Source organism: Coloeus monedula, assembly GCF_965178545.1.
Source record: "Coloeus monedula genome assembly, chromosome: 4".
In the NCBI taxonomy this organism is placed as follows: Eukaryota; Metazoa; Chordata; class Aves; order Passeriformes; family Corvidae; genus Coloeus; species Coloeus monedula.
In genome coordinates this window covers 37,263,460-37,279,593 of record NC_138784.1, presented here as the reverse complement: position 1 = coordinate 37,279,593, position 16,134 = coordinate 37,263,460, and the positions used below count along the sequence as shown (strand labels likewise).

The following is a 16,134-nucleotide window of genomic DNA, read 5'->3' as shown; positions in this document are numbered from 1 at the left end:
CAAGTGGGAAAGCAACCCTCCACAATGCAGTGACAATTGTTTCTTCACAATTGTCTCTCAAAGTAGCCTCCCCCCCCCCAAAAAAAAACCTGTGTAATGTTTGTATGGCTGTGGAGTTTGCTGTTTCGTTGGGGTTTTTTAAATGTATCTTACATAGTGAATTTGCGTCATGCTTTGCTGTGACAGTCCTCTGGATTGTAACTGGCCATTAAATTTCATCTATAAAATATTATTAATCTCTCAGCTGCACAATTAAAGCATCATTATCTACTGGCCACACTGTACCATGTCAAGTTAGGGAAACTGAAGCTACTACTAAGAGGGGAAAAGTGACTTTTAGTGTAAGTAAAAATGAGGCTGCTTACACATCCCATACTGCACAGGCTTGAGGCCTCAGCTGCCAAGAGCCCTTGCCCATTCTTCTTTCTAGGGAGGTCCAGATGGAGTTTCTCAGGACCCATAGCTGCACCACATTCTGACGTGGCAGATTTGGCCACCTCCATTTATTCTTCTGCCACAAGACCACAAGCAACAGGGCAGAGACAAAAGGGTGCATGGTCCTTTCTTGAGGAGCTGAAGTGCTACTGAGATGAGTAATACCTCAAGATGGTCATAGCAGAATGGTAAAGTGCTAGCTGTGGGAATCAAGACACTTCCAGGATCACCAGATGAAGTATAAGTCAGTGTAATGATTATTTCACAGTCATTTAATTTAAAAATAAACTAGTACCTCCTTTGAGCAGTGTTAAGAGCCAGCAGCAAGCCGTAACTCATACTGTTGGCTGCACTGGACATTTCTCTCTTCAGGAGTTTGGATGAGATATGGCCTTCAGCTCTTGACTTCGGGCCAATTTTGTTCTGATGCCGTCATGCAAACCATTTATTTTCTAACATGGTCTTGCCTTTTCTAGTCTGACATCACAGCATACTTCTTCCTCACCCCCTGCTCTTTTTTGGTGTAAATTTCATGTCTACCGTCGTATTTTGGCATTATGGCAGCACACTTGACTATAAACCTCGTGGTTATGCCAGCTAGCAGGGATAGGAGCCTTCTCAGATGGAGTCTGTTTATGTATGATAGAGGTGAAATAATTAAAATTTCTCCCTCACAGCACATCTCCTAAGGCAGGTATCTTCAGAAACCCAAAAGCATGCCTTTTTCCTTGTCTAAAACATGTAAGTAACCATTCCTAAAACAGAAATGACAGGACCCTTGTATGGCAACCCATCTGCTCTTACGGCAGCAGATGAACGGTGGCCAGGGTTACTGGACAGGTAAGATTAACACCCACCAGTTTAATGTTCACATGAGCACAACCCAAGTGTAGCATGGACAGTATTTCTAAACGAGTGTATCTTGAGATTCACATTTTGTATTCGGTGCTGAGTAAACAAATGCACTGACCTGCACACTATGAATTGTAACTCTCTTTTGGGGAAACAGTAGAAGTCTGAAAGCCGTATGTTGTAGGAATTAGGAAGGCTCTGAGGAAATTGTTTATAAGGGAGACAAGGTGGGCAAAAAATGAAATTCCAGCTCCTGAGTTTTTTCTTCTAGGTAACTGCTATAGTTGGGAGCCATTAAGGTCAAGCAGTCCTTATGCAGCCATGCTTCCTGCCCTCTCCTCCCCCTTGGGTGCTCGTGCTGCTATCCCACCTGCACTCACTCCTCTCCTCAGGTTATGGCTCCCTCCGTGGCTGGAGCTGGTTCTGGGCAGGCACTTTGCCTCTTCACTCTCCACACCAGCTACTTCCATGCCTCCATATTTGATGTTAATTCTGGACACAGAGATTCCTTTCCACACTGAAAATCTAAGATGCTGTTCTGAATTACCATTTAAGGCATTAGTCATTTAAGGAAGCTTGTTCACCAGCCAGCAATAATATACTCCTTGCATGCAAACAGTCTCCAAAATAATAAAATAGTCTTCCATGACCCATTTTTCTCTCTGTTGTAGCTGAATTTTCTGGGGATGTATTGGATCTTCAACACAATCACGAACAATAAGACAGTGACACAAGTTTAGCAGTTGCTTTGTGAGATTAGGTTAATATCACGTAAAAAATGGTTCTCAGATTCTGCACACAGACAGGTTTATGTAAAATATATAAACATTTGTCCAAGTTGTTACAGATTGCATAAATATGGCATTTTTACTGTTGCATTTACAGATGTGCATGTACAATGATGTGCAAATAATCACAATCTGATTACAATCTTTGAAAGGTACTTGAACCTTGCATCCAAGTAACGCAATGAATGAAAAATGCCCACCAAAGAATTTAAATAGCAAACTTATAACATGGTTTAAATTCATAACAAATTTCAATGTCTTATCAGTAAAACTTTCACACATTTAAAATATTTTGTATTCATTTTATTTGTATATGTCAAAATACATTTTTTTTTTCCAAAATAGTGGGTTTTGCAACTAGTTTCATGCAGATACAAGGTCTGCTCAGTACTACCAATAAAATCAATATAGCACAGTAGCCATTCATTTTTTAGATATAAAGAATAAATAACCTAAATATAAAACACTAAAATATTAGAAACACGTATTTAATCATTCACAGGCACCCAAACTTTACCAAATATAATCCAGAATATGCCTAACTGTCTTGTAACAGAACTCAATACGTTGCAGCCATTCAATTCTTTATTTTATGTTAGCATAAGACAACGGAAGTCCCTATTGTTCAGACCCACCTCTCATACAGATCAATTACAATAAGATATCTCAAACTATCCGTGTACCTTTAAAATCAAAAATCCTGAGCTTGGTAGTAAGAGCATAACCTTACATCTTCAAAAAACCAATCAACAGAGAGAGGACATCATGTCTTCCTTACCAAAACATATCCCACCCCCGTAAAGCTAACCCTCCCCCCCACCCAAGTAGGCAGTAGAACACAATGACCTTTTTAAATGAAGGGGTACAAATTCACATTTAATATAGTATACAATATAATCAAGAATACAATAGCTACTACAAGCTTTACAATGTACAATTTGTTTTAATGGCTGATCTGTTCAGTGGTTTTAGGCAATAAACTATGTGCCAATAGGATGTCATATTTTGAATGGTTTAGTGAAAATATAAAAGCTGTTTCTAACAAAAACGATCTTCACTTAAGTACTTTTTTGTTTTTAAAGGCCACTGAAATGTATAAAATGGTCTGACATGATGGTGTTATCAAATTGGATGCCTTCTCACATGGCAACAACAGTGCATATAAACATTATTGTGAGTGTAATGGGTTATACTTTTCAAATGATTTAGTACATTACTTTGGCTAGCACAACAGTTTTGGACAGCACTCAGATAAATACAGGTATGTGAAATGTAGTGAAGCAGTTATATTTATGCATTTTTTTATTATGGTGAACACTATCAAATGAAAAAAAAATGGGACAAAAAGGTAATAAAGTTTTTATATAGTTTAGACCTTTTGTAAAGATAGGGCTCCATACAATGTACAATGTCTAAATTCTTTATACCATAAAAATTAACGAACTTTGTTAAACACACTAGTCTGGATAGCCTAATTTGCATTAACAGACATTTGCAATAGGGAAATATATTCAAGCATGCCACGTGGTGGTCTGAAAAATCAAACCAGTACACATTTATATATACAGCATCACTCAGTACCTGCTCAAATGAATGTGACAATTACAGGATCTAACATCTTTCACTACAAACTTCTTTTTTTTCCTTTTTTTTTTTAAAGTGACCAATAAAGGCAGAAAACAGGACTTTTAAAATATTTCTAGTTTCAACTGACTTTTAAAGCATTTTGTATAGGAAATAAATGCATATTGCACAAACAGTGAAAGCAAATGTTCCACCAAACATCTCTGTTCCAGGTGGTTGGACAATACAACTCTAGTTAGCTACACAAATTATGTAATTTAAAAGGGTGTGTGGTCTCTGCAAATGGTAAAGCTGTGAAAACACTGTACAAGAAAATCTGGTACATGAAAAATTAGAAGGGAAAAAAAAATCCAAACTTAAATCTTAGAGAAAAACTGAGTATAGGAAAAAAATGGGAATTGTGGCACAACAAAAACATTATTGAGTAACTGTCGTCTGTGAGAGCTGAAAGCTTTTGTTGATGTAAAAGTGTTTATGTACAACTAAGGCTTACTGGTTAAATATCTGAGGCGTATCTGGCCTTGAATACTTTCCTTATTATGCTGTGGCTGTAAACAAGATTTCTCAGTCATTTTATCTTCTCAGCAGCTGCATTTTAACAAAAACAATGATCTTGATACAAAAAAACACACAGGTAAGAGGGTGTTTGGCAGGATATCTGAAAATTACAGTCTCCGAAGGATCTTCCCACACTTCCAGTGACTGCCATACCATGGTCCACTGGAGTTACTAGTGATGTGCAATACCGTTACTTGCTGCTGTAGTAAACCCTTTATTTGGAAAGTTTGCTTATAACTCTGATCAAGGCCCCATTTTCATCTTTTAGCCTCTGGTTGTCTGCCTTCAAGTCTGGTAGCATCTATGAAAAATGAAACATGATGGTTATTTGCTGTTACACCCCAAGTAAAAGCAGCAAGACTAGACAAGGATTTGGAGTAAAAATCTTTATTCAGCTTAAATATCTTGGCAGTTCTCACACTTCATATCAGCAGTTCAGAAAAATCTCCCCTTTTAGCATGATATATTTAAGGGTTAGAGATGAGAAGTTTTCATTTGCTTGGTTGGACTAGATGCACTAAAACTCAGTGGTGCAGATGACCAGCCTCTGACAAAAGCATTTATAGTAGCATGAGGAAAGTAATGAAATACTTCAAATTCCAGGGGGGAGGAAAGGGGGCAGAGGGAAATTACCAACAATTTAAAGAGGCTTGTCTATACTGCACTTGCAGAATTTCAAAAAAAACATGCTGTGGCTAAGCATCTCTACCACTGTGCTCTTGGATGATTTCATCCTGATCAGATACAGTGTGATTCAGCTTGTTAGTTCATAGCATTAATCCTCCAACCACTTCCAAACTCATGTTGAAGCACACATCCTGTAATTTGAGATCATGTCCCTGAATAGCATAGTTCACACAAGATCAGATCACTGAAAGAGATCACAGCAACACCAGGCTGCATACTCAGGCAGACAGGTTAGGGGATGGCAAGTTACGGCTGCCACAGGAGACGGGTAACACACAAGCACAAAAGCTGCAAGGCAGAAGCCAAATGAGGTGAGAGTTGGACAGGATCAGATAGGAAAGGAGGACAAGTCAGGGCACAGAGGTTGGTACTGGGAAAATTCAGCTTGCCAGAGAAACGAGAAGTAATCTCAGCAGTTCTCCGTATCTACATTCACATACTGATAACAAACCACCTGTCACACTCATGGCTAAATTACACTATGGATTATAGCAGGGGTTTTACACAGGAGGTAACAGCCTGTTCCTGCAGTGGTTACTCAGTAACCTCAAGTGCAAGTGTAAGCAGGAAGTCTGAGTTCAGCTACCAACACAGGTAACACCTGTTACCCTATCCTTCATTATTTTCTTGGCACGAGTTTGTTTTCATTTTATTCAATTATACTTTATACTATACTTATATGAAAATTATACTTTCGATCCCGTTATATTCAGAACATTATAATGGAATAGAAAGAACTGAAGAGTTTAAAAATGCAGGGTTAATTAACTGTGCACTAGAGACTTCATTTATACACCTCCTTCTGTCCATACTTCACTGAACTGCAGACCCTTTCAAAGTGAAACACAATGGTGAACTGAAAATGACTGAGGTTGTAGATTTCTAGTTTATTTCCCAATAATATTTTGCAAATACCAAAGTATGTGAAAGGAAGTTGACAAGAGATCCTAAGAAGAAAAAAGGTGGTCTCTACAATTCGGTTAGGAAAAAAATCATTCTGCTATCCTTGATTCCAACTCTGCTCTATGGTGGAGCCTAGGGAAGCCACCTAAGCTGAGCTCTTTGGAGAGTCACAGGGAGGCTTGCATTATAGTCAAGTGAGAGCTGAGCTCTGAAAACAAAAAGAGCTGTAAAATTCTGATTACTTTCAAAAATCATGTCATTATGTTTGAAATTGGGCAACACAAGTGATCTTTTTGCAATTTTCAAGCAATAGTGTTTAAAAGTTTTCTAAGCTGTAAAAAGTAACTACTGTTGTCCAAGACAGGGGTCATATCCAGATAACATGCATGTGTCTGCAAACAATGGAACAGCCATTTGTTCAGGTAAACCAACCAAAACCTTTCCTTCCTCCTTTCCATTCTGCTACAGATTTCATACCAAAGGTACTGGGTGAAATCACAACAGCCTTCATCTAGCCATGCACAGGGAATCAAGGGAGTCTGGTTTTGTACTGGTTAAATAGGTACCTCGAGAAGTAGTGTTGTGTGTGCATTCCAATGAAACCTCAAAGTCAGTCCAGGAATGTCACAGTCCTCTTTCAGCTTACTGAGTAGGGAGGGAGCTGCAGCCCATAATGGTTAATTACATAGAGACAGACCCACAGAGAGGTGTATTTTCTGGTGAACTCCCTTAACAAAATCCACTGTTCAAAATTAGAGCTTTAACATAATCCAGTACCATTATATATCTGCAAATCTCTGTAAATATATTTTAATCCTGATTCAATTAATAGGTAGAATAGGTCTTAAGGAAATACTTTGTCTTCTGTTGCTAGTCTGCTAGAGAATAGGGGAAGACTAGTAAGAGACAAAAGGGTTATATGACAAGATAAAATGGCATCAAGTTGCACTAGGAGAGCTTTATACTGGATAGTAGGAAAAATTTCTTCACCAAGACAGTTGTCAAGTAAGACTGCCCAGGGAAGCAGTGGAGCCACTATCCCTGAAAGTATTTAAAAGACAAGAAGATGAGGCATGCAGGGATACGGTTAAGGGTGGTTGTGCTGGTGTACTGGTTGGACTTGATGATCTTGGAGGTCTTTTCCAACCTAAATGATTCTTTGATTCTGCAAATACCAGGAGATTCAACAGGAAGGATAAGCACAAGTAACCTAAAATACTTACACTTCTCATCTATACTACTCCCCACATACTTTAAACAATTCTCTTGGAGCAGTGCATTTCTATGGGTACTCAAACTTCTGGTGAGGTGACACCATACACCTTTAATATTAAGAGGGAGGAAAAAAACCCCTTTGCAGTAAATTCAGTAAAATTAGTTACATACTGCACTTTGAATTCCAATTTAGTTCGCACTAAAATAGCAAAGCAGCTTCCTGAGATGAGACTCTAGCATAAGATTAAAAATGCACTATTTTGTCTATCTGTATCATGACTAGCTAGTAACTTTGCAGTGCTATCATTGAGCAAATAAAGATTCAGTAATCATCTGACCTATGTGGAGCCATCTCAGATCTGTACAGTAATAATCATGCCTGTGTTTCTTGGAGGATTTAACAGTTTGTACACACAAAACAACTTGATGAATAAAGATTACAAAAAGCTCATGAACTGCTGAAGCACCTGTTCAGATTACTCAGGCACACTGCTGTTGTTAACCTACCATCATACTGTCAAGGCTCCCTGCCGTGTTTCCATTGCTTCTCTTTTGCTGGTCAGGCTACTCAAGCTCCACAACGACCTGCCATTGAAAACTCCTGCTATGGAGAGGAATACTGAATGGTTTTCTGTGGTTAATACCCCAAATGGCTTACCATGGTTAAAGGAATGCCAGTGCTAGCAAAAAAAAGACAGTATGGATGACAGCTGTGGACAGCAGTCATTAGATTAGCTCAGCTGTGTTGAAAAACCACATTGTTAGCTGAGGCTGATGTAAGACGGACTGCCCTAAAGGGACAGCTCTCCCTCCTCATGCAGCAGTGTGCTCCTGCTGCTTTCTGCACAGCTAATTTAGTGATCCAACAATACTGGGGTGAGATGGATCAAATACTATAATGAATAAAGGGACTTGTTTTCAGCCAGGTCAGTGAGCTGACTTCACTTTTCAGTAAGGGTTCACACAAGGGAGCATTGAGGAATGCACGGCCTGGATCAGGAACACCACATCCTAATATTAGTCCAATTCCAGGAAGACACCAAGCAAAAGGATAAACCTCCTCTTTATTTCAGGCCTCTTAGTGGGGAAAACCTGAGATCAGATTCTGAGCAGACTGTACACTCATCGCCTTCCTTTCTAAGTGGGAAGGGGGGGTAAATGAGAGGAAGCAGTTTAGCAAGAGTCAGAGCGCAAGAGTGAAGAAGGTTGGCTTCTTTTTTTCAGCTACATATCTCAAAAGCTCACTGTAACCTCCAGCCTAGACACTTATTATATTTAAGAGGAAGAAAGGCATATAGATTTGGTGTAGAATGAAACCACATTTTGATCCTCATGTAAGTTTTGAGCCTTCCACAGGTTTCCGAAACAGCCCTGCAATAACACTAAGAAAACAGACTAGCTCTTTTTTCCAAGATGGAACTCAAAGCAGTTCATACCTTATCAGAAGGGGTCTGAACCAATCTGCCACACTAAGCAGTTCTTTTGTGTCTGTGATTTTACAGTCCATGCATTGTAGGACTTATCCACACTGGAATGCCTATATATACATATAGCAATAAAAATCAATAATCTTAACTCTGTGCTAGAACTGGATGTTTTAAATTGTCTAGATAAAAATAAGGATTGGCAAGGCCCAAATGGGAAGTTAATACATGAAAACAGTAATCAATTTGAAACTCCAATACACTTCTGAAAAAACAATACTTTGGTCCCCTCTAAAACACTAAAACACACAAATGTAAGAAAAAAGGTTGCTCATGCAACTGTTCAGGAATACACAGTACTGAAACCAGTTCTCAAACACTCTTTTGTTAAGACTAAATTTTTATCAACTCTATGCACTTAAACCAAACTGCAGTAAGAAAGCTCAAATCTTAATTTCAGTTTGTTAGAAAACTAGAGGCCAATCTACTTGAGCATTTACACAAACTTCAAAACAAGAGACTGACTTTAGTGTATCCTCATGCAAACTCAAATCCTTTCAGTTGTTGCCAAAGTTTAACACGTCAAAGCTCTCCTGGATCCTTGCCAATTTATCTTCAAGGACAAGCTTCAGTGCTAGCAGGGGCAATACCACACCATACCAACACATCTGCGACACCTCTAGCTTGTACACTGGGCACCATGCTTTAGCTTTAGCCACACCTCCAGAACCGAGCAGCACTGAGTCAGTTTCTGACACGCAAGTGTTAATAGTAAAATTCTGCCCAAGCACAAACTGAATGTCAACACCTGCCTGGCTAAACAAAGGAGAAGGAAGAAATTACAAGTCCACAGAGCGCAGTTGCCTACAGGACCCTGACAACTTGGCAAGCACTCGGGTCAAGGCCCTATTCTCAGTCACCAGTCGCTCATTTATGTGTTTCAAAGATTGAATCTGCTTTATTTGTTGCAGGTTCTGCAGGAATCAAAGAAATAGGAGTGAAAACAAGAAAAAAACCCCACATATATATTAGACGAGCAGAATTGAAAGAAAACTTAGAAGAGACAGTCCTGTTTAAAGTAAATAAGCCGCTGTGAAAGGAAAGTATCAAACAAGTGGCACATTCTTGAAAAGCAATCTAAGTACCAGTAGTGATTAGTCACAGCTTTCCAAAACAGTTCAGGATGCATTAACAATGAGAGCTATTCCTGGAATTCTTCACTTAACATCCTAATTGCACAAACTTAATCTCCTGTTCAAAACTCTGTACATAACGACACATTTAACCTATACTTTTTAACGACCGTGCAACAAACTATGGGATGAGTATTTAATCTTTAATTCAAAACTTTTGCTTATTGCTTATCAAAAGCAAACCTTTGAAAAAAGCAATATATTTGCATTCTCTATTTTTATCAGAAGCCCAACTTTCCCTAGAACCTCACATCGTGTCTTCTACTCTAAGGCAGACAATTATTTTCCTCTACCATAGTTTGTTTTTTCTGTATTTCACTTCTGAAGACCCCTCAAGGAATCACAGATCTTGTGCCCTCCCTTACAGCAAACTATCTTGGTCTGAATCCAAGGGAGCCAGAGGCATCACAGTTGCCTTCTGCCTATATCTGCTTGTCAGCTTCAATTACTTCAACAGAACTTGGTGCATGTCTTTCAATGAAAAGTATTTGGAAGTTAATGCCATTTCCAAGCACCAGAGGGAGCTCAAAAATGAGCTTAAAAGGAAACTTTATTAATCCATGACAAATATCGAATGTCAAAATAATGGTACTTTCACGTTCCACTTAAATTCTATGAATTTGGTTGGCCATGTCCAATATTTAGGACATAATAGAAAATAAACCCACCCAATTTCTCACCCTTCTTAATCATATCGGAGGGTTTAACATTGATAAGGGGGAATGGTTAAAAAAACCCCAAACAAAACAGAAATGAAATTAATTTCAAATTATTTTGCTTCTGGGATTCACTTTATACATAGTTGAAAAAAGCAGAAATCAGTATGTTAAGTGTTACTTATTTGTCAACAACTGAAATCTATCTACTGCGTTTTGTTAACTAAAACCTGATTATTATTCACACTATACAAACAGAAGTTTTTATTTTAATATTGTAACATGCCACCTAATTAATAAAGAACATGAGATAAAGATTGAAACAACATTTAATGCTTAAATATCTATAGAATTATATGCTACCATTATTTAATGAGAATGGATTTTAATAATAGTAATTAGTAAGTTAATAAAACTTATGAGTATCATATAAAAATTGTAGATTGCAATTCCATCTTGATTAGATCAAGATATGTTTCACTCCAACCATCTCTGAATGTTTCTTGTTAGCCATACTATAGAAGCCTACAACTCAGCACCTTCTTCTCAATCTTACACATACAACTGCTTATACCAGCACAGCAGCTTTGCTACAAGCTGTGTGACAGGAGTGACTTTGATGTGCAGCTGTAACTTGGTTATTTTCTAGTGAAATTATAGAGACCAGTAATACTGCCAGACTACGTCTCACTGACATAATAATATACTTTGTTATTAATAGCGTACTAATTTACTTACTTTCAGTTCCTCTTCCATTTCAGATATCCTTCTTTCTAGCGCTCTTCTTTCCTAAATCAGAAGATGTGTGTTAACACTGAACAATACAATGTTTTAAAAATTACAACTTGTAAATACTGTGGTAACAGTGAAAAACTTCAAGTTTCATAGATCATACAACCAAAAGCATAGTGTGGACAGGAAACTTGTGTGATGGCAGTGATAAATAGAAATTTGGCCAAAATGAAATTTTAATATCCAAGGAGGAAGAGATATAGAAATTCGTATCAAGCCCTACAAAACATACCCCTTCCTTTTCACTAATTTAGAAAGACTTTAAGTACCACTTACTTGGATTTATTTTTCATGAGCTAGGCTTTTTTAAGACCTTAATATCCAAGAAATGCAGAAAATTATCAGAATCAAACAAGAATATTAAAAGATACAAGCATAAAAGCATAAGCTTTCACAGACAAAGGTAGCTGAAACATCTGTCTCAGCTCAGTGGGATCTGCCCACAATCCAAACTGCAACCTAGTGTTGATACAACTGACATTACAGGACCTAGCTGAGTACCAAAGAAATCTAGCTATGTGAGATCAGCTGCTTCTTGAGAAAATGTTTCCTGAATATTTTCTGCATTTCTCATATAGTTTAGTTTTCCTTTTATTTCCCTTTTTACCTGAGAAGCAGGAGAAATTATCCTTTATATAGAACTTGATTGCACTGATTATATAACCAAGCTAGTTTATGGAAAGTTAGCTTAGGGTTTTCTATACTACACTGCAGTCTGCAGTGCAGATACACAACCACATTATTTTGTTTAAACCTATTTTTCAACACATATGACAGATGAGCAGCCAATGCAATAGACTTTGGGGTTTATAGCTTGATTGCTTGCTTTCCTGTGTCAGACAATGCAGTGTTTCTCATTTAAAAGCAGCTGCAGTTATCAGTACTCTACATTCAGATTTTTCCAGAGTGTGAGAGGCAAAAGCAACAGATCATTGCCAAGTGGACATATGCATCTGCATACAATGGTGTTATGCAAACAGCAAGCAGCATTGACTGAGGTGTGTAAAACTTTGGTTAGATCATACCGCCCAGTAGATACTGACTCTTGCCGGACACCTTTCAGATATAAATCATTTGAATTTAGTTTAATCACAGTGCAATTATACCCCAACATTTTCCCATTACAGTAAACAACTTTAATTTTTATCAAAGTAATATATTACTGCAGTTGTTACTACTTAATGTATTTAACTCCTTTTAGTTAAAACTTTTCTTATAGTCACAGTAATCGGCATAAGTACCAGTGAGCTAACTGATATAAGTAACTAACAAAAATCCCACTTTTACTCCTGTGCAAATCTAAGCTTAATATACACTCTCATTTTCTTCACTGAAAAGGTAGGTTTCAGCTTGAAAATGTCGCAGTCTGAAGATGCCTTCAGGTTTTTCTCTGTCAGCCTTTTATTTCTTATGATTTTTGCTCACTACTTTACTTTTGCCCTCTCCTCTGTGTAATTTATATAAATGTCTTTAGGTTTATATTTTATTTTAGTGAAGTCATATACTTGGAAAAGTATTCTTAGAAAATCTCTATAATTTCTTTTATTTTTTTGCATTTATATTGTTACATTACACATTAAAAAGGTGTCTTTAAAATTATTTTTAAATGCTGAATTTGATAAGCTTATTTCTAGAGATCAGCTATTGATGACTAACAGCTGAGAATCCTGCTTCAGTCACTTTCAAAGTGAAACTTCAGATTTAAACAACACAGAAAACACAATCATAAATATATTCCCTATTTAAATTCCTGTCTGAAGTGTATAATTATGAACAAGATTCAGATATATAAATTTTGTGTAAATCCAGTTTCAGCCATACAGCACCTAAGTTGCATACGTACATCATTAAGTTAATTATTTTACTCACTAGCTTTAATACTAATACATTAGGGAAAATAACATTTCTGAAAGACATTTTGCTGTTGGACTGAATGTCTTAAAAAAAAAAGGTGCAAGAATTTCTAATAAAGCTAATTGTTTTAATGCAATGGCCTGCTCTGGGAGAAAGCAAAGCAGTAATTTAAAACTGAAATAATGTCTATCTACGCAGTACTCCGTGCATTACCTACAAACCCACACAGTAATGGATGCAGCTACATCTATTAAATAATTAAATGTCCACTTGTGTCGTCATGCTAGCAAGCAAGAAACCAATTAAATCTGCTGCTGAAACCTTTCTATTGATGAAATCACTGCCCACATTAGGATGCCAAAAAATTAAAGAGAGAAATAGGTGCTAAACAGCAGCAATTAACTGGTGAGACTATTAAGGCAAAGATAATGAAACTTCAGGAAGTGCCTGAAAGTATTTCTACATCTTCATTTGCTCCTATAAAATCTACCAAGTGTCTGTTTATATACCAGACAGTTTCGTAGAACTAAAACTTGTTTTCTAAACCTAAAATATTGGAAAGTAAATATAAAAGGCTAATGAATATGAAATTTACCAGGGATAAATAAATGTTTACATCACTTTGTACTGTCAGCGTCTAATTTTTTTTTCCTGTTTGTCTCTAATGCGTCACTCCAGGATCAAGGGAGAAGGAAAGAACACATAGTGTTCAGAGTCATGAAGGAAGCCAAGACCACCACAAAATCAACGTAGTTTGCTTTACATTGCTGTGAAACTAAACTTTTACAGGGTTGGATTTTAAATTAGCATGAAACTACAGCCTAAAATTATCATGTGTCCAACTTCTGAAATAATTCCTGTAGTCCACCTCACATATGAATTTATTACATGACTTCTTTCCCATTCAATTTTGTCTCTGACTCTGATGCCCCTCTTCCCACACTGCTTGCTCATTCTTCCACTTTCTCCCCCTGCCCCAGTACCACATTCCCTCTGTAAAAAAGTTACAGTAGAAGGAAAGAGGCACATAAAGATTATTTTATATCATTAGCAGGTTTAAGGTCTCATGTCTGTGAGGCAGAAACAGCTATCGCATTACCAATAATAATGGGTGTCTCTTGAAAGCTCTGAGGAAATTAACTTCTCTGAATCTTGGAAATGTGTTAAAAGATGACACACAGTGAATCTACTTAACCCTCTGGAATGCCAACATTGTTTTAGATGAGATGGAACAAGTGGCAGATCCCTGGAGGGCAGCAGAGTTTAGAAACTGGTTATCACAAACGAACAGGCAAACTAAAGGCAATTCTTCAGAGTAATTCCATCTCACATTCATTGCCACTTTGAAACCTAAAATCCCCAAATCCTCTAAAAAATGCAAGTTATAAGAAGGCTTCTCTTCCTACTAAAATATATCCAAACCAGGGGTTGCAAAACAAACTAAAAACAAAGCTTGAATTGGAGTATTTAGAAGTTCCTTGGCAGAAACTCACCCTTTTCTCCATTTCCAAGAGTGATCTGTCAGCAAATCTTTCTTGTCTCTGAAACACAAAATTTATGAAGACATTGACAGGTGCTTTGAAACAACACATAACTGAGGAAAAAAAATACTAGACATTTTAGTATTCTGTCTGAAGTACGTAATCAAAACCATTTTGAAGTGTGTTCAGAGAAGTAACACTGAAATAAAGAACAAATTGGATTTATCATGCACTTCTTCTGTGACCATCCATGTTATTTAATCACTACACAGCCTTTGGCTAACAGGAGTAGTACAGTATTTCTATCTAAAAGCATTACAAAACAGGCATCTTTTAAACGTTCTTCACTAACATTTCCAGGGTACACATGAAAGACAATTAAGTACAGGTAAATTGTGGTAAATATGATCCAAGAACATGATACACTCTACAGCAAGAGTAGACAAATTTAGACAAATCTAACTTCAGTGTGTGTGTCTTGTATTAGTGTATACAGCACTGTTATGTGACAGCAGTTATCCTATATATAGGAATGCACTAGTCTCTTCATTTCCAAGATAAAGCTATCTAACCAGCCAGGAACAACTGGCAGGTTATGCCAATCTGCCAGCAGGTTTATGAATTAATCAATCAATCCCAATTGTCAGTTTGAATATAAGACTAACAGTGCAGACAGTGTTTACCCCTACCCTGCAAAGAAGTTTGCATGCAGATACATGATGGCAAGAACCGCTACTACTTAAGTAGGCAAGAAGCAGTCTCACACATTTTGTTCACAGCTGAAGACCAGAATCCTGCACTCTCTTCTCTTTAGAGACAGAGAAGTACTCTTCTCCATTCCCATCTTTGGATAAACAAGAAAGCTGATGCCTAGTAAAGACAGGCCCATAGCCTGGGGTGCATCTGGTTTACTATCTACATTGTTGGCTAAGTACATGACTTTTTGTTTCATACAAACCTGAGTGGTCTTCTCCAACTGTAGCTTAAGATCTGTAAGTTCCATGTTGGTGTCATGTAACTGTGCTTTCAGTTTTTCATTTTCAGCTAGAATCTGTTCATAAAGCTAAGAGAAAATATTCATTAAAAAATACCAGATAATAGTGAGATCAGCTGAAAAACTTTGAAAGTATGATTGAACCACATGTAAAGTTAATAAATATATTAACAGTCTAAGAAGTAAAATAAAGATGTTTAGAATTAGCAAGCACCGTAAGGAACTGTTACTAAATATTTCTAGAAAAAAGCAGCTTTGCATAGGGAGCACACAGCTTACCTTACACATAATTAAGCCGCCTTTTTTTCTTCAGACTTCACAGATTACACCACCACAGCAAACTTTTCAACAAACTCCTCCTCTATTTTAAAGCAAGATCTAAACATACTTTTACCTTATATGTATGTAAGTTGGCAAACATGTAACAAAAGGCTTCACATATGAGTACACCAGTTTTAATAATACTTTTTGTATGATAAATACTACCATATTATTTCTTTATTTGATTGTATCTTGGCTCCTCTGGATTTCTCCCTTGCCTTGAAATGTACGAAAGCCAGAAGCTGTTTCATAATGTGTATTTTCCCCCACTGTAGCAGTTGCTGTGCTTCTCCATTCAGCTGAGTTACTTTAAGCAGTATTTCTGATGCAATGTGAAACTATTTTCACACAATTTAAGAAAAGCAGTAATAAAGTTCTACTTTTGCCCCAAACTTAT

The 16,134-nt window shown here is 37.2% G+C and overlaps 1 protein-coding gene across 10 annotated transcripts in view; it reads right to left on the bottom strand.

The window, feature by feature from the left end:
- Window positions 1–2,908: 2,908 nt before the first annotated feature.
- Window positions 2,909–16,134, bottom strand: part of PPP1R12A (protein phosphatase 1 regulatory subunit 12A) — a gene marked incomplete at its 3' end in the record, with an annotated part of 113,805 nt that continues 100,579 nt past the window's right edge. For 4 of the 10 annotated variants that reach the window (XM_082280700.1, XM_082280710.1, XM_082280705.1 and 1 more), the window contains 5 exons: window positions 15,381–15,485; window positions 14,435–14,482; window positions 11,034–11,084; window positions 9,259–9,420; window positions 2,909–4,518 (listed from right to left, as the gene is read on the bottom strand). In XM_082280700.1, coding sequence (XP_082136826.1) covers window positions 9,286–9,420; window positions 11,034–11,084; window positions 14,435–14,482; window positions 15,381–15,485 — 339 coding nt within the window. Of the gene's footprint in view, window positions 4,519–9,258; window positions 9,421–11,033; window positions 11,085–12,112; window positions 12,144–14,434; window positions 14,483–15,380; window positions 15,486–16,134 lie in introns of those variants that run through there. The other 6 variants (XM_082280706.1, XM_082280701.1, XM_082280704.1 and 3 more) reach the window with 4 other exon arrangements.